Raw genomic sequence first — 20,161 nt, 5'->3', positions numbered from 1 at the left:
TAGAAACGGCATACTCAGTGCGCCTCCGCCCGATGTCTATGGCGCATGCGCCGTAGACATCGGTGCCGCTATTTCTGCAAATATCTCCTAAACCTTTTAGGTTTGGGAGATATTTCTTACACCTACAGGTAAGCCTTAATCTAGGCTTACCTGAAGATTAAAGTGGTTGTAATGGGTTTACAACCACTTTAACCACTTGCCGCCTGCCCTATTACAGAATGACGGCGGCAAAGTGGTTTGATATTCCTGATCAGACGTCATATGACGTGATCAGGAATATCGAGCCGCTGCGCGCCCCCGGGGGCGCGCATCGCGGCGATCGTTGTTGCGGGGTGTCAGTCTGACACCCTGCTACACCGATCTAGGTAAAGAGTCTCCGACTGAGACTCTTTACCACGTGATCAGCCGTGTCCAATCACGGCTGATCACGATGTAAATAGGAAGAGCCGGTGATCGGCTTTTCCTCACTCGCGTCTGACAGACGCGAGTAGAGGAGAGCCGATCGGCTGCTCTCCTGACAGGGGGGGTCTGTGCTGATTGTTTGCCCCCCCTCGGATCCTACCCAGGACCACCAGGGAAGCGATCCACACTGGACCACCAGGTATGCCCCTAGACCACCAGGGAAATGCTACTGTGTGCCCAGGCAGCTGCCAATCTGTGCCCAGGCAGCTGCCAGTCAGTGCCCACTTCAATGCATACCACTGCCAGTGCCACCAGGGATGCCCATCAGTGCCTCATATCAGTGCCCATCAGTGCCACGTATCAGTGCCCATCAGTGCCCAGCAGTGCCGCCTATCAGTGCCCATCAGTGCCGCCTATCAGTGCCGCCTATCAGCACCACCCTATCAGTGCCCAGCAGTGCCCAGCAGTGCCGCCTTTTATTGCCAATCAGTGTCGCCCATCAGTGCCCATCAGTGCCAACCAGTGCCACCCAGTGCCACCCATCAGTGCCCATCAGTGCCGCCTATCAATGCCCATCAGTGCTGCATATCAGTGCCACCCATCAGTGCCGCCTACCAGTGCCCATCAGTGCCGCATATCAGTGCCCATCGTCAGTGCCCGTCAGTGCCTGATCATTGGTGCCACCTCATCAGTGCCGCCGTATCAGTGCCTGTCAGTGCCGCCTTATCAGTGCCCATCAGTGAAAGAGAAAACGTACTTATTTACAATTTTTTTTAACAGAAACAAAAGCAAAACGTTTATTTTTTTCAAAATGTTCAAGCTTTTTTTATTTCTTTATCAAAAAATAAAAACCGCAGAGGTGATCAAATACCACCAAAAGAAAGGTCTATTTGTGGGAACAAAATGATAAAAATTTAGTTTGGGCACAGTGTAGCATGACCGCACAATTGTCATTCAAACTGCGACAGCGCTGAAAGCTGAAAATTGGTCTGGGCAGGAAGGTGTCTAAGTGCTTGGTATTGAAGTGGTTAAGATCTCTGGAGATGGACTTGTAACCTTGAGATCGTCCATGCTTTTCCACAATTTTTTGTTCTCAAATCCTTAGACAATTCTTTGCTGTTCCTTCTTTTCTCTATGCTCCTTGTGACACACAGAGACACACAACAGAAAGGTTGAGTAAATTTTGAGAAGGTGCCAATAATTTTGTCCAGTCCATTTTTGGAGTTTTGCATGGAATGTGTCAGATTTGACTTTTTGTTTCTCTTCTTTTTTGTGTCATACCAATACAAACAAAAGAAATAAACATGAGAATGTCTAAACATTTGTAATCGCAACAATTTTCTGGGCGAAGTGGTGCATTATCTGACAGAAATGCAGGGGTGCCAATATTTTTTTGGCCATGGCTGTATATCTTATAGACCCCAGATGGTCTTTGGTTAGTTGCAATGTTTTTCTCTGGAAGTGTGACTCCTTTCACACCTGTAGTATAGACAGCACATTTCACACCTTGTAATCTCATCGTTAGAGGTGTCAAGTCAGCTAAGGCAGAAGAAAGGTGTGTGCAATTCAATAGATATGTATATCACTCACATAGCTACTACTACTGCACAAATTTAGCATACTACCAGGATTATAAAGTATGACTTCTATTATACGCTCTGATTGTTTTGTTATGGTTGTTGGCTTTTATTGTTGATGGGCATTTCTAGACGTAGCCACCAAGAGTTTTTTGTTCTCTAGTGCTACTTCCTGAAAGGATTGTAAAACTACATTTTTCTGCAAAAGTTTTACTCCCAAAATAACCAGAATGCATTTCACACTGCATTGCATTTTTACTAAAAAACGTTGAAACTTGACGTTCAGAAGAGATAAGAGGAGTTTAGGAGAGACTGACATTTTTATAGCTCCTAAACTCCTCCAGAAAACGCAATAGAGAAGGTTTTTTTTCCTGCCTCTGAACGACCCTGACAGAAAACGCTTGTAATAGTCATAATGTGCAAAGACACATACAATACAATAGAAGTGCTTCTAGAGGCAGGAGAAAAAAACGTCAAACGCCTATAGAATCAACGTTTTTTAACTCCAGTGTGCATGGGACCTTAAATATTTTTTGTTTTTAGTTTTACATAGAGTAGGGAAAGACAAAACTCCTACCAAGTTAGTTTTTGCTATCTGTGGTCAGCTGGGAAGACTTCTCTTCACTTTCTGTCCTGAAGGCACAACAAGAAATGAATGCAAATCTCTCCAATGTGAACAGAATTCCCATCTTAAAGGGGTTGTAAAGGTATTTTTTTTTTTAAATAACAAACATGTTATACTTACCTTCACTGTGCAGCTCATTTTGCACAGAGTGGCCCCGAACCTGGTCTTCTGGGGTCCCTCGGCGGCTGTTTCAGCTCCTCCCCACAAGGACTCAACACCTTAATGCGAGCTCCCTCACATGGTGGTTAGTTCTTGCGGGCGCGCTCCCATGATACAGCCATAGCCGCTCACTGTATCACTCGGCCCTGCCCCCCGGTGCGCCGTGTCATTGGATGCGCTGCTTTCAATCCATCCACTGTAGCCAATCAGCGGCCAGGCTGAGCGGCGAAGAGGATGTCGGGAGCGAGCGCGGGACTTTTGAGGGGTCAGGTAAGTAAGACGGGGGGGCTGGGGGCGGCGGTATTGTCGGAAGTTTTTTCACCTTAATGCATAGAATGCATTAAGATGAAAAAATGTTTACCTTTACAACCCCTTTAAGCTGGCCAGAAATTATACAATTTCCTTTTCTGCAACCACAGGTTACAGACATAGACAGCAAAAAAACCCAAAAAAAACGACAAAGGGTCTTAAGCCATACAGATACGAATCAAAATGTTGCTGCTTCAGCAGGAACCCACAAAATGTTAATTAGTGTGATACTATTCACGCTCAACAGAAGTCGATCATTCGATCAAGTTCTATCGAAAGGACATGTTGGAACATTTTCTTTGTTCAGTGTCTGCAGCTACAGGTGCCACTGTCAGAATACAATGTTTCAGTGGAGGGTGTAGGGGATCCTCCATCCACATCTTTTGTGTGAATTGAAGGATCTATTAGTTGCTCTAACAGTGTATTGCCTGCTTAACTTTTTCCTTCATTATCCAAAGTAAAAACAATTACCTTTACATATAATTCTGATTAGCTGGGTTTACTGCATTTAAGAACAAGAACTGTTTATTAAAAAAGGCCATCTGTGTAAATGGGTCCAGTATTTGTTCCTTGTCTAGTATATGTACCATAAGGCCCTATAGGTGTTTTCACACATTAAGGTGTCCTTTTATGAAACTGAGATCAGCTGCGATCCCAAGTCTCGCCGCTGATCTCAGGTCATTACCAGTTGAAACTGAGGTAATCAGCAGAGAACATGTTCTTCGCAGATTATCTCAGCACAGTGAGAATCTGTAACTGACTGTCACAGAAACGGCCAGTTTATGAAGGTGCGATCTCAGCACCTCAGTGGCGATCTGTGACAGAATTCTCACTTTCTGATTCACCATTTCAGAGATGGAGAATCAGATAGAGAAGCGTGAAGCTGGCTGAGTATTCTGGAGAAAGCAAAAAGTCTTTTGACTTCTTTCACCAAACAGTCAGAGCACATCTTCCCCACTATTTCACACCCCAAAACCAGCAGGATAGGAATTTATAGTGTATATATATATAAATATTATATATATATATATATATATATATATATATATATATATATATATCTATATCTATCTATCTATATCTATCTATCTATATCTATCTATAAATATATCTATCTATCTATCTATCTATCTATCTATCTATCTATCTATCTATCTATCTATCCAGATTTATATATATATATATATATATATATATATATATATATATATATATATATATATATATATATAAATCTGGATAGATAGATAGATATAGCTATATATCTATATATAGATAGATAGATAGATAGATAGATAGATAGATAGATAGATAGATAGATAGATCGATCTATCTATTTATCGATATATAGATATATGTCTATCTATATATATATATATATATATATATATATATATATATATATAGATATCTATCTATATATATATATATATTTTAGATGTTCACGTCTCTGGCTGGGTTCACACTTGTGCGATGCGTGAACCAGCGTGATTCCTGTGCGGGTTTCCACATTGCAACTACATTGACATCTGCGCACCACTGCGGGTGTCAATGTAAAGTTAATGACACCCCCAGATTATTTCACAGATCGCAGTGCGAACTATGTAATGGTGCAGGAATCGGATCACATGGGTGTTCACACCCATGCGATCCGATTCCAGTGCGGACCAAATAAAGGGTCCTGTACCATTTTGGTGCAGATGCAGTATGATTTAGGGCCGGTTCCCACTGCTGCGGTGTCCGAGATCGGATGTGATTCACACCGCACTGCAGTGCAAAATCACATCCGATCTCTGTGCGATGCGATTTCAGCCATACAGATAGTATGGCTGAATTCGCATTGCACTCGGACTAAACTCGTGCCCTTTTTTTGGTCCGCAGCAGAATCGGATCACGTGGGTGTTCACTCCCACGCGATCCGATTCCTGTCTGAGTTTGCAGATCGCACTGCAATATGCGAACTGATTTGGGGGTATCGTTAACTTTTAGGCCCAGTTCACACTTGTGCGATGCCAGACATCGCACGGGCATTGCATGTAATTCGCAGCGCACTGCCGTTCACATTACATGCGATGTCTGTGCGGTGCAATATCAGCCGTACAGATAGTATGGCTGATATCGCACCGCATTCGGTGCAAACACGCATAGGACCCTTTTTTCTGTTCGGACCAGAATCGTATCGCATGTGTGTTCACACATATACAATCCGATTCATGTCCAAACTGTCAGTTCGCAGTGCGATATGCGAGCTGAACTGGAGGTGTCGTTAACAATGTATTGACACTCCCCAGCGATTCGCATATGGCAGTGTGAACTGACATGCGAGTCGGTGCGATGCGGCAACCCGCAGTGGATTCGCAGTGTTCTCGCATCGCACCAGTTTATCAATTTTTATGTTTATCAATTATGAAATATATTTTATTTTAATTTATTAATAAATATTTATACTTGTATACTTTATTAAAATTATTTTTTAATGATTATAAATGTATTTTGCATTTATATGAATGATGTATAGCTGCATCACATATGTGGATTACATTAATTTACTATACACCATTCACATTTAAATAGGCACATGTATGATCTTTAAATATTGATAAAAACATTTTTTTTTTATAATTAGGTTAATGTATATTGTGTAGGGGGAATTTAACTTTATCATTTTGTTAATATGTTGGGGAATAATGTGTGCTGATTCGTGTTAAACTTTTGTATTTTACGCTTCCTCATACTGTAATCCCGCTACATCAGGCGAGATTACAGTGAGAGGAGCCATTCTGAGGAGTTCCCGGTGTCTTGCCGAGAAAGTTCCCCCCGGTGGATAAGGACCCCCCTGTACTGCGCAGGCGCAGCGCTTGCGCAGTACGAATGACTAAGGAGCCGCCAAAAATAGCCAAAGCTGAAAACCTTCAATCAGCTGTACACGGCGCCTGTGCCCTGGGTCCAGGTTCAAGCCTCACCATCTAAGTGGACATAGAGGGAGAATAAAAAAGTGCCAAGCGAGGCCGTGCCCGAAGCGTGGCGAGGGGCCCTCTTACAAGTGCCGTGTACAGCTGATTTACAACTATTCGGCTTCGGCTATTTCCGCCGGCTCGTACTGCGCAAGCGCTGCGCCTGCGCAGTAGAGGGGGGTCCTTATCCGCCGAGGGGAACTTTCTCGGCAGAACACTGGCGTTTGTAGATCGCTTCTCAACTCAACATGAGAAGCGATCTACAGACCTTCATAAACAGGCACTCAGAGGAGAGCGATATCCTCTGAGAATGCCTGAGAACTGAATCACGGTATTTTACCGCAGTTTCATAAAAGGACACCATAAAGTGTCTCTGCTAGATTATTGGTTATTAGATGGCAATATCTTTTCCTACATAAAAATGAGTTACCCAACTACTTTCACAAAATAGAATTAGCCCAATCTAAATAGATTTTCAGTTAACATACATTTCGAAGATTTAAATTGTGCTGGTAATGCAGAATCTGATGTGATTTTCTGTATGAATTTTATTGGATCAGGTAAGGAAAAAAAATCTGGAAAATCTGTGCCTGAACTATTGTTGGTGCTATCTCAGCAGTCAGCACTGTACTGTACTTTGTTAATAGAAATGGCCAGATACCAGAGCTTTCCTTGAACTGGACAAAAAAATGATCGAGAATAGAAAATATTAGGGGGGCTATTGATAAAATGGTCATGGAGTCTGTACAACCAATACATGCTCGCTCAGATTATTTTTGGCTTGTGCTACTCTTCCCATTCCATTTTCTAGCTACCATGACAATCTTCCATTTTTTAGGCTTTCAAGGGCGAGGTTTCCTTGTATGCAGTCTATCCAAACTGAAAGGTGAAAAGTAAAGGAAAAATATTGTTCAGCACTAAGGAATTCCCTGCATTGTATTGAGTGAATATCAACCTCTAATTACAAACTTCCCTTTAATCAAATCACTTTCTTGTCTCCTTAAGCACTTCCTGCCTGGCAGCAGCAACATAGTTAAACTTGCAACTATATGCAGAAAGCACCCTGCAAAAAAGGGGTGCTGGAATAAATTCTTCCATGGCATGGAAGTTGCACAATGCTTTCCCTGTGCATGGTTGATCTGTTGGTCAAAAGCAACTTCCTTTTCCCCTAGAAAGGACATTATTCAGCAACTCTGCCATGTGTGCCTTCCAGAATGGCAGGTTGAATGCAGAACTGAAAATGCAGGGGGCAGGCTTGGCTTAAGCATTGCCTAGAGTACCTAAAACTAATCTTAAAAAGTATTATTTTTCTAAAAGGGTAGTTGATGCTTGGAATAAACCAGCAGAGGTGGTGAGACAGTCAACAGTAAATGGCTTCAAACATGCTTGGGATAAACATAGATCTATATTCAGACAAGAAAGTTAATGAAAAAAAACCCCAAAATGATAAAAAAATAAACAAATAAAAAAATCTTTATCTGCCGTCACTTTAAAATTACAATAAAAATATAAGCAATATATGCAATAAGCTCCTAAAACAAATGAACTAATATCCAGTGGGAAAAGTAGTTTTGGCACAGAGATGAGTGTGATAATGTAGGACATACAAGGCCACAATCTGCTTTTTTGAAAAGTGTCATCAGTATAGCAAAACATTGTAGTAACAAATATCCCTATCCGTTCGGTAGGGTTTAACAAAAAACAGAATTTAACAAGATCAATGTAACAACGAATATATAACATACATCATGATACCTAATCCCCTGAAGGCTTATTATAAACCATTGATCATAGCAATAGAGCGACAATAAACTCTTTGCCTGCCATAAGATTGAGCAGGGATCGGTAGAGGATCAACTATTCTCTCATTTCATGACTTCCATATTATAAAACTGTTATTTGATCCAGATCTGGCCAATCATGACACAAAAGCAGAAACATAACAGGACAGAATAATTAATTAAATGCTTTATTATTTAAAATAAGCACCCAACTAATGATTTCCATTTCACTATTGTGTGACATGATTGGATAAACTGAACCTAAGTGTCATTAGAATAACAATAGGAGGCCAATCTATACAACAATGCATTCAATCGGCAGTGAACTTGCAAAGATCATGGGAATCTCAATGTAAATTACGACTGCAAGTCTTGGCTATCCACTATATAAACGTGCAGATTTATCTAGGATGTAGTATAGTTTTATAGACGACCAAAGGCAGCACCATCTTTAAGCTTGTAGAGACAGAAGGAGCTGGGCAGGAATGGTCTGGCAATGTACTGCAATCCTGAGCTTCGCACTGCTAATAACGCTGGTTATGGGAAGACCTAGAACTTTAGAAACAAAGGAGGCTAGCAATGTTCTGATTGCATCTAGAATGGAACTGAATGCTTCTTTTACACCTCAGGAAAATATTCATTCCAAAGGTCTGAAGATTCCTCTGTACATGATGCAGCTCTACAAGACTCTCATCATGGACAACCACACTGATTCACACATGCTGGAACATCCGATTCTCTTGGAATCAGATTCAGTGCTAAGTCTTACTGCAAAACGTAAGTATTGTTACTTTCTATTCTTATAAATTCCAATGTCATATGTTACTTTTATCTGTTTTCTAAAAACATTTATTTTTGTAGTAATATGCCATCCCCTCTCTCACAGAGCCCACTGTTTGTGACTATGGAACTATTGTGCCAACAGTGCTTACATAGTTTTGTGGACAATATCTATCTGTTTAGATATAATGATGCATTATAACGGCTAAACCAATAAGCTAAATCAGTTGTGATGTGAATTACACAGTAACCCAAATCACATTTAGTGTATTCAAAACAAAACTGAGTGTAGAGTAAGCCCGAAGAAGTGCCATCTACATGATATACCGTATTTATGAAGATATTATAATATATATATATATATATATATATATATATATATATATATATATATATATATATATATATATATATATATATATATATATATTAATATATATTAATTTGGTAGATCCAGGGCCAAGTTCTCCACGTTCAATATTTTACTTTGCCTTGGAATCAGAATGTGGAAACAATATCAGATTGTTGAAGGCCATGTACAAGTCCGCAGACCTAAGTGGTGCATTGGAACCTTTAAGTAGATGGATAAATGTCAATTTTTACATTTATTCTGGTGGCCAGAAAATGTTAAAATGTGCATCGTATGTGTTTATCTGTTTCCATTAACAATGAGTCCAAAATCATAAACAATGTGCTATAGTTACTATACACTTAAAAAATAGAATTTAGCAGCTCCTGTACAATTATAAGGTGTTTGATATAAATAGTGCAAGAAATCAAACTGATATGATTGATATTTTATGCATATAATCGCAACAGATAAGGTAACTGCAACTTCCGTCAAAATATTACAGTATCATTTCATATAAGTTTTTCTAGAAATGGCTATAAGGGAAGCCTTTAATTGAGAAAAACATGTAGTGACTGTTTTAGAAATTAAATTCTGTCTCAGCAGTTTCTCCAACTAAGAGAACCTGTCTGTGTCTGTTTCTAAGAGAACCTGTCCATGGTCTGTTCTGAAATGGATATCTGGGATAGTCAGTATAATTAGAAGTTATACATTTATTTATAATGTTTCTCTTCCTGTCTCTGCAGACTGTTCTGAAATGGATAGTATTTGGGAAATTTCATTTGACATGACTTCAATGGATGCACACAATGAGCTGAAGCTGGCCGAACTAAGAATACTCCCATCACCTTTGAGGAGCTTCAACAACATAACACTGAACATTTACCATACCACAGGTGGTAGAAAAAAGATCTTCATTGGTTCATTACAGTCTGCCTCAACTATAACACCGTATTCCACATGGAAAGCATATAACCTGACAAACATTATTAGGAACTACCTTCACCACCCTGGAACTGCCAGCAAAGCATCAGAAAAGGTCAACAATACATCAGATGGTAGTATGAGCTCTAAATGTAATGGAATAGCAAATGAAAAAGTCATACTGGTGGTGTTTTCAAAGGACAAACAATCTCTCAGTCCTTATGGGTCTCCAAGCATCATCAAGGATGTTGAATCCTCAAAGTATGTCAAAGCAGAGAATGATACCATTAGGAAATCTGACAATAGAAGACATCGGAGAAGCTGGGATGCAGAGAAAAGCATAATTAGAAACAGTGTTCCTTTCAAAGCTGAAGAAAATGGAAATTACTGTAGGAAAGTGGACATGTTTGTGGATTTTGAAGTAATTGGGTGGGCAGAGCAGATTCTCCACCCGAAAAGATTTAATGCCTACCGCTGTGAGGGATCCTGCCCTGTACCTCTGAATGAATTTTTCAAACCATCAAACCATGCCTACATAAAGGTAAGATCAATGGATACTAATTATTCTACTAGTATTTTGCAATACCAGTGTTGCTCAGCTAATAATGCTAGTAATTGGGTAGAAAATTTAAACAAAAACCAGGCTTTTGCTATACTTTACTTTCTGCAATCATTATTTGGCTTGAGTTACACAAATACCTAGATTCAATTGTCAGTATACTTGATGAAAAGCTCTCATGAAGTAAAGTAATTGGGGTTGATTTACTAAAGACAAATAGGCTGGTCACTCTGCAAGAGAATTTGCCCCAGAGGTTAGTGAATGTGGTGGAGTTTTGCTTTGCAAAGAATACCCAATCACATACATGAAACATAAGAAAAACAGCATTTGTGCTTGTACATGATTGGATGATGGAAGTCAGCAGAGCTTCACTTTAATCACTAAGCTCTGGGGCAAATTCCCCTGCAAAATGTAATGCCTTGTGATTAGTAAATCAACTTGAATGTCTGATGGAAATAATCATTCACCACCAGTTTCAGAGCTGTAATGTGACAGAAATCACCGTCCTGGAACTAGCATGTAGACCACAAATCAGAGAACAGCTGGGTTTATCTATATATATATATATATCTATATATATATAGATATATATATATATATAGATATATATATATATATATATATATATAAATCTCTAATATCTATTTTTTTTTTTTTTTTTTTTTTTTTTTAGCAGTTACCCTAAGGAATAGAATAGTGGTCATTTCAACTTTTTATGTTACACTGTATTTACGCAGCAATTTTTCAAACACTTTTTTTGGAAAGAAAAATAATAATAATTAAAAAAAACCCACAAAAGTTAGCCTGATTTTTTTATATAATGTGAAAGATGATGTTACGCCGAGAAAATAGATACCTAACATGTCACACTATAAAATTGTGCACACTTGTGGAATGGTGCCAAACTTCAGTGCTTATAAATCTTCTTAGGTGACACTGTAAAACAGGTTACATGTTTGGAGTTGTTACCTCCTCTGTAACTCCAAACATGTAACCTGTAAAAAATTTTACAGCGTTGCCTAAGAATATTTAAAAAGCACTGAAGTTTGGCGCCATTCCACAAGCGTTCCACAACATTCCACAAGTGTGACATGTTAGGTAAAATGCTCGAATTATTGCTCTCGCTTCAACGATCGCGGAGTATGTAACCTGTGTGTATCTGGCTCTGATACTAGCCAGTGCCTTACCAGCCACTGACCTCAAAGCACATCCCTGGCCAAGATATCCTTTAAATCATCGATTTTGCAATATTTCAACTAAAATGTCTGACAAATACATTAGTTAACATGCTAATTTTTATTTTCCAGAGTCTTGTGAACTTTTACAATCCTGATAAAATGGGATGCATGCTGTGTGCACCTGTAAAAATGAAGCCATTGTCCATGTTAATATACGAAAAGAAGAATCTTGTCCTCAAACATCACGAAGACATGGTTGTGGAAGAGTGTGGTTGTACATGAATGCATTTAATCAATGATTGACATGATTTTATTTTTATATTATAATGTATTGTTATATATTTTTTATATACAATTCCTACACTGTCAGTCCACACAAAACTGATATTTTAATATTGGCTAGATGCTTGCAGGTGTTTTTCATCATGGCTTTGTTCTCTGGGGGCTTTGGTAGTGACATTACTGCAACAAAAGAACACAGAGTCTCCAAGAGAAGATGAGTCATTCAACATGGTAGCATATGCTTGCTTCAGACTAGAGTGTCAGCTTTGGGTGGACTGTTCCCTTTATTAAAGCTAATTTGCACTTTGGTATCCCTTTATGAAGCAGTGAAATCTATTCACTGCTTCGTTCTCCGGCATTCACAGTAGAGATCTTTCTCCTCTGGATGCCAGTTTATGAAGCTTTGTAGATCGCTTCACCTTTGGAGGAGTGAAGCGATCTACAAACGCTTCAAACAGTGGAGAACGTCCCCTGATACTGGAATCTCGTGAGACTTTACGAGATTACAGTACCAGAAACACCAAGATGCCAGTTTATTAAGCAGTGATAAATTATCACCGCTCAATACACAGACAGACAGCATGGATTAATGTTAATAAAATAACGTTATATATATATATGTATACACACATTATATATACATGTATATACACACACATTATATATATATATATATATATATATATACACATTATATATATATATATATATATATATATATATATATATATATATATATATGTATATATATATATACACATAAATATGACAGGGGGACATGCTTACAGTGTTGGGGTGTCTGAACAAGGTAGAAGGAAGTTAAAAATCTTCTTGCTTCCCCCTCAGATCCCCCGAGGTTTCCTCTTCTCTCCCCGATTCACCATCTCTGAGCTGGTGAATTGGGGAGTGTGAATTCTGACACAGATAGCCAGTGAAGCGGTGAGATCACCGCTTCATAAACTGGCCGTTACTGTGGCATTCAATGAGGATTCTCCATGTGTAGAGATAATCGGTGGGAGAACAAGTTCAAACACTTCTCCTCCCGATTATCTCTGTTTCATAAACTGTTTATGGACTGTGATCAGCAGCGATCCTTGGTATCACCGCTGATCACTGCTTCATAAACGGACACCCCTATGTAATAGTCCAATATTTCAGTTAGCCTTATAAAAATCATGTGGAGCCTGTTTTTTTTATACATGTCATTGGCATTAACACTAACCCTGTGACACTGCTGCTATATGTAGAACTTGTGTTATAAATTTTGATTATTTATGAAATAAATGGAAGAATCTGAAAGTCTGAGTAGAATGAGTTACTGTAGCAGGAACTTTGATTGTTATGGCTCTAACAAAGCTTCATGACAACTAGATTAGTTCTCAATCGTATGTTCAGTTGAGGCACCCTTTGAACGTATGCATAAACTTTAGCCCCCCCCCCCTCTCCCAGTCTAAAATGTAAAAAACGTAAATGTTACTTATCAATGGGAAACCTGAGCCTGGGACAAAGCATACAACCGCTTTGATGAAATTAACTTTACAGCAGAAGCCCCCGTTCAAATCAGGGTTTTTCCTATCATATCAGAGGTCCCCCATTATGTCAGAGGTCCCCCATTATATCAGAAATCCCCCATCATGTCAGAGGTCCCTCACCATGTCAAAGATCCCCCCATCACATCAGAGGTCCCCCATCAAGTCAGAGGTCCCCCATCAAGTCAGAGGTCCCCCATCACATCAGAGGTCCCCCATCATGTCAGAGGTCCCCCACCATGTCAAAGGTCCCCCCATCACATCAGAGGTCCCCCATCAAGTCAGAAGTCCCTCCATGCCAACTCTTGATGCAGATCCAAGACTTAACTGGATCCTGTGCTGACAACACCCCAGGGGAACCCAGAAAGCACCCTAGGTGCTGCTACACCCTGGTTAAGAAACACTGAGCTAGACAAACCTTTTCACCCTCGCTCCTAAATACAGGACCCAACTCCCATTCATTTGAGGCTGATCCAGGATGTGCGTTCTTTAACTAGTCTACTAGGTGAGCTGTGAGAAATGTATTTCACAGGGAACTCCTTTTTTGTAGCTCCATGCCGATATACAATTGAGAAATAATGCACCAAAAACAAGGGTGGGATTCAGTAAAAGTAAAGTTTAGGTAGCTCACTCAACGGGTGACATCACTATACCAATGATGCTGGGAAACCAGCCTAACTCTTCTCATGCAATGAGAAGACGCTTCCCTGGTCACACCATGGGGATGGCCCAAGAGTAACTGTACATGCATAGGCATGCATGAGCTAATGCAGACTATACTGCCCATTCAGGCCTTCCCGGGCCACTATGGAATGCAGGAAGCATTCCAGAAACCAAGATGCAGTGAGGGAAAAGTATCCAGCAGAGAGGAATAAAGATACTGGCTGCAGGGAAAGGATTGATGTAGCATGGGGGAACCAAAAAAACAAGCCTCACCTGCCTGAAGGAGAAGTAAATAATAATAAGAAAATGGGAAGCAGGGAATACGAGAGAGCCATGAAGTGATCCCTGGGTGCAGACCTGCTACTTAAGCTAGCCGTACATGGGTTGAAATTCAACCGGTTCTGCAAGGACCAGCTGAATTTTCGATCTATGTATGGGCAGGCTGGTTGTACATAAGTCAATCTATCAATTAAGTTGTGTACAACTCGCCTGTCGGGTTGTTTCTGGATGAACAGTGCCACCAGCTATACACTGATCATTGTAGAAACAAGAAAAAAGGGGGACCTATGGCTCATCCAATTTAGTCCAGATCCAATGGGAATGAATTGGCCTAAAAAATTGCCTACCCAGTTCAAGGATCTGTTTACACCGTCACCCAGAGGTATACAACGCAATAAGCCGAACCTCCAGGGGTGGTAGTCCTCTGAATAATAAAGTATACACAAGAAAAACGGGAGAAGCCCAAAAGTCATTCATCAAAGAGGACAGACTAAAGAGAACTAAATATCTTTATTGATAATCCACAAATAGACCTGTAATAAATATATACACTGTATACATACTACACCCACCTCCAACACATATGGTAAAACTAAGACCGAAGTCTTAATGGGACACATAACATGATGGGACATGGGACATGAATAACCTTGAACCAGATCTGGAACTAATTCAAATGGTAGTCAATCGTTACTAATTCACAAAGTGAAATATGAAATGAAAGGTTCAATAATAAGACTGGGTTGAGCGCTATAAAGTGCTTGTGCTTCTTGAGGTATGGAGAAATTCCCTCAAATGTCAGAAAAGCAAATGATACAATAGTTCTTAGCCAACAGGATATATATCAGAGGACAAATGTAGGAAGGGATCAGTGGTCATGGACTAATAAACGTAAAGGTGACACCAAACAAGGAAAACAAACGGTTTTCTGCTCTGAAGAAGCTTGGTCTCAAGCGAAACGCGTAAGCACAGTGTCATCACGTTGTTCGTGGTGGTGTCACGGTGATTTTCATCACACACAACGATCCACCTCTATTCACCTCAAGCCGCGGCCAGCCACCATCTCGCTAGTTGGCGTGAACCAGCTGTACAGCTATCTTGGTCCATGGTTCATCATATAGCCACGGGATACTGGAAGTCATTGAACGTTGGATTATATTACAAACTGCCATACATGCATCATAAAATCTATAATTTTATTTACGACTCCTTGTCTGGCCTATATAGTCCGACTTTTTCTCTAATTCTGGTAAGTAAGTAGTGGTTTCCGGAATGCGATATTTAAGGAAACCAGCAGCTGCTGGTCGTTAAGGCCATGTCCTTAGCAACTGATGAGTCATCAGCTGTCATTGGGGTTCCCCGCTGACAGCTGAATGTAAGAAAAAAAATGCAACTGATATCCTGTTATGATCCTTTTGGTAATCTACTAAGCCTGTATTGACCCCCCTGAGTAAGGGCGGTTGCAGGCTTTCTGGTAAGCCTCCATCTTGTTTTATCACTTGGTGACGGGCAGCACTAATAAGTTGGAACATCAGATTCGGATCTGCTTCACTTCTATGTTATCACATCTGTGGACTTTTTGTTTGAATCGTTATTCATTTGAACATATTGTGGCACTTTTTGGAACATTTAAAGTGCAATAAGTGTTGATTTTTCATGATTCTCTTTTATTATTGTATATGCATTTTTTGTGTTTTTGTACACTTTCTTATTAATGATCATATTCACTTAGTCACATATCTATTCACCTTGAAATTTGTCCAGCGCTGTACTGCTTTTTATTTTTATATTTCTTTATTTATGTGCCCTCGTATTGGGGTTATAGTACAAGCTGCAGGACCCCCTTCACGGTTTTGATTTAGAGAGATTTTTTCACCTAGCGCAATTCTTTTTTCTTTTACACAAGTTTCACCCATTGATTCTAATGGTACAATAAATAAATACTTTTAATGTTGAAATGAAATGTATCTTTCTCTGAAATAAATTTTCCTTGCAACATTGTTGCTGCTTCTATTTTGTTTTTTATTATCTATTTTGTTTTTAAGAATGCTAGAATGTGGAATGTTTTAATGTTTTGGTAAATAATATTTTTCTCTGTCACTTTCACTTGTTATTCTCCATCTCACAACAATCTTTACCCAAACTGACACAGGTGTCTTTACAATCCACAAACAATACCATTGCTGATGCAAATTTAAAATGAGTCACAATTTTTTGTGCTTTTTATTATTTCCAAATAATCATAATTTAAACCCAAAAAATGAGATATGTGTACCAACATCAGAAATCAAAATGTAATTCCCAAAATATTGAGGGTAATATCACTATTCACTACTAATATCACTATACACTCACCCACAAAGAACCACCAAATATCACAGAATATATCAAGAAGAATAACTCTTGAGTAATGTAATTCCATCACCTGAATGTCCAAAGAAATGCAGTATTTATGTGTATTTATGTGTATTTATGTGTAGGAAGTTCTCACATGTGGCAGCTCTGTGGCTTATGCCCCGTACACACGGTCGGATTTTCCGACAGAAAATGTGTGATAGGACCTTGTTGTCGGAAATTCCGACCGTGTGTAGGCTCCATCACACATTTTCCATCGGATTTTCCGACCCACAAAGTTTGAGAGCAGGAGATAAAATTTTCCGACAATAAAATCCATTGTCGGAAATTCCGATCGTGTGTACACAAATCCGACGGACAAAGTGCCACGCATGCTCAGAATAAATAAAGGGATGAAAGCTATTGGCCACTGCCCCATTTATAGTCCCGCTGTACGTGTTTTATGTCACCGCGTTTAGAACGATCGGATTTTCCGATAACTTTGTGTGACCGTGTGTATGCAAGACAAGTTTGAGCCAACATCCGTCGGAAAAAATCCTAGGATTTTGTTGTCGGAATGTCCGAACAAAGTCCGACCGTGTGTACAGGGCATTAGAGGTTAGAACTTCTGCTTAGCATCACTGAGCATCTGGGTACGATACCCAAACATGCTGCTTCACGTAGAGGAGTTGTCTCATCTCTCAGGTCCTAAAACTATGTCTAAATGTATTTATTTGTAGGAGGGTTCCACCACCATTGTAAATCTTGCCAGATACGTTATCTAGCCAAAAGTATTGGGACACCTGCCTTTACACACACATGACCTTTAATGGCAGCCCAGTCTTAGTCTATAGGGTTAAAATTTGATTTGGTCCACCCTTTGCAGCTAGAACAGCTTCTGGAAGGCTGGGAAGGCTGTCCACAAGGTTTAGTGTGTCTATGGGAATGTTTAGCCATTCTTCCAGAAGTGCATTTTTGAGGCCAGGCACTGATGTTGGATGAGAAGGCCTGGCTCGCAGTCTCTACTCTAATTCAGCCAAAGGGTGTTCTATTGGGTTGAGGTCAGGACTCTGTGTATGCCAGTCAAGTTCCTCCACCCCAAACTCGCTCATTCGTGTCTTTATGGACCTTGCTTTGTGCACTGGTGCGCAGTCATGTTGGAACAGGAAGAGGCCATCCCCAAACTGTTCCCACAAAGTTGGGAGCATGAAATTGTCCAAAATGTCTTGGTATGATGAAGCCTTAAGAGGTCCCTTCACTGGAACTAAGGGGGCCAAGCCCAACCCCTGAAAAACAACCCCACACTATAATCTCTCCTCCACCAAATGATTTGGACCAATGCACAAAGCAGGGTCCATAAAGACATGGATGAGAAAGTTTTGGGTGGAGGAACTTGACTGGCCTGCACAGAGTCCTGATCTCAACACAACAGAACACCTTGAGGATGAATTAGAGTGGAGACTGTAAGCCAGGCCTTCTCGTCCAACATCAGTGCCTGACCTCACAAATGCACTTGGAAGAATGGTCAAACATTCCCATAGAGACACTGGTGTTAGGTGTTATGTTTTGAACATGTTCCTCTTTTAACCACTTGCTTACTGGGCACTTAAACCCCCCTCCTGTCCAGACCAATTTTCAGCTTTTAGCGCTGTTGCACTTTGAATGACAATTGCATGGTCATACAACACTGTACTCAAATGAAATCCCCCCACCCCACAAATAGAGCTTTCTTTTGGTGGTATTTGATCACCTCTGCGGTTTTTATTTTTCGTAAAAAAAATTGAAAAAGACCAAATTTAAACAATATATATATATATATATATATATATATATATATATATATATATATATATATATATATATATATATATATATATATATATATATTTTATATTTTGTTATAAAATTTTGCAAACAGGTAATTTTTCTTCTTCATTGATGAACGCTGATGAGGCGGCACTGATGGGCACCGATGGGTGGCAGTGATGGGCACTGATGGGTGGCAACAATGGGCACTGATTGCTTACACTGATGACAGCACTGCTAGGTGGCACTGATTGGCACCACTGGTGGGCATTGATAGGTGGCACTTGTGGGCATTGCTAGGTGGCACTGCTGGGCAATGGCAGGCACAGATGAGGCAGCTGTGCCTCCTTCCTCTTCGGGACCAATGTCCCTTTAACATAAGCCGGTGATCGGATTTTTTTTGACAGCGTGAGGAGAAAAAAAAACGATTGCGTCAAGAATTGTTATCGCGATTTTTTCCCCTTTGCAATCTGGAAAAAAGCGTTTCATGATTCTTGCTATGCAAAGAATTCTCTCTGCTCTTCTGAAGCCACAGCCATCAAAATAAAGGAAGAGAAAAACCGGGCAGTCTGCCAAGAATCAGAAGAACTTAACTAGAAACATTGTAACAATTTGTCAATGAAATAGACTTCTGTGTAAGTGAGGAAAGTTTAACCACTTAAACACTAAACCTTTTTCTGACATTTGTTGGTTTCAAGTTGAAATCATTTTTTTTTTTTGGTAGAAAATTACTTAGAACCCCCAAACATTATATATATTTTTTTAGTAGAGACCCTAGAGAATAAAATGGTGGTTGTTGCAATATTTTATGTCACACTGTATTTGCGCAGCGGTTTTTCAAATGCAATTTTTTTGGAAGAAATTACTTTAATTAATAAAAAAAAAAAAACTAACCAGTAAAGTTAGCCTCATTTTTTGGGATAATGTGAAATATTTTAAAGAATCCTGAGAGAATCGTGAACTTTTTATTCTAAGCAAAAAAATGTGATTCTCAGTTTGGCCAGAATTGTGCAGCTCTAATATCTATGCAACCCATGTTCACATAGCTCTGAATTGACATGTCAAATTGCAGGCCAAATCGACACCTATTGACGGCAATGGAACTGTCCGAATTGGTGCGACGCCACAACGATTCCCAAAAGTAGTTTCAGCACTACTTTTGGCGACTTCAGGGGGCGTTTTCTTACCTCCCAACTTTTTGAGATGGGTATAAGGGACACCTCTTAGCAAAAGTATGTAGGCATAGGACACACCTCCTAAAACTTTTATAGAATTAAAGAATTATTCAAAAAGAAAAAATATGTTTTAAACCTCTAAGTGCTTTTTTTTTTACCAATAATATTCCTTTAGATTGGCTTAGGAAATTTACAAACAAAGCAATTTAGAAATTAGATGGCAGGTTTAGCACTGGGAAACCCTTTTTGAAAGATAAATAGTGCATTTTATATATAACTATTTAGATCAGAACAAAATGAGGGACAAATGAGGAGGAAAGAGGGACCGGGGGACTTTGTTCCAAATCAGGGACAGTTGGAACCTATGTGATTTCACTAGACATCTGTGCAGGAAAGTGCACTGATGCCTCTGAAATCGCTCACAAAGTCGGACTGAGTCACATTTGTGCAACTTTGGACATCAGAGTCGCATGACAAGTCATACCCCATGATTTTC

General features: G+C 39.7%; 1 protein-coding gene across 1 annotated transcript; it reads left to right on the top strand.

Annotated features, from left to right (window-relative positions):
- The first annotated feature begins 8,406 nt into the window (after positions 1-8,406).
- LOC141141196 (nodal homolog 2-A-like) lies at positions 8,407-11,879 on the top strand. The gene is made up of 3 exons (XM_073628893.1): positions 8,407-8,584; positions 9,683-10,401; positions 11,727-11,879. Exons 1-3 carry the CDS (start codon positions 8,407-8,409, stop codon positions 11,877-11,879), a joined length of 1,050 nt encoding a protein of 349 aa, XP_073484994.1.
- Positions 11,880-20,161: the final 8,282 nt, after the last annotated feature.

The sequence above is a fragment of the Aquarana catesbeiana genome, linkage group LG04 (genome assembly GCF_042186555.1).
Source record: "Aquarana catesbeiana isolate 2022-GZ linkage group LG04, ASM4218655v1, whole genome shotgun sequence".
Classification (NCBI taxonomy): domain Eukaryota; kingdom Metazoa; phylum Chordata; class Amphibia; order Anura; family Ranidae; genus Aquarana; species Aquarana catesbeiana.
The sequence above is the reverse complement of the archived record's forward strand: the minus strand, read 5'-3'. Positions and strand labels throughout refer to the sequence as shown.

Excerpts from the sequence above, each read along its gene's own strand:
- LOC141141196 (XM_073628893.1), top strand. The coding sequence starts at position 8,407 with ATGGAACTGAATGCTTCTTTTACACCTCAGGAAAATATTCATTCCAAA. Across the intron at positions 8,585-9,682 it reads GCTAAGTCTTACTGCAAAAC|ACTGTTCTGAAATGGATAGT; the intron begins GTAAGTATTGTT and ends CTGTCTCTGCAG. Across the intron at positions 10,402-11,726 it reads CAAACCATGCCTACATAAAG|AGTCTTGTGAACTTTTACAA; the intron begins GTAAGATCAATG and ends TTTATTTTCCAG.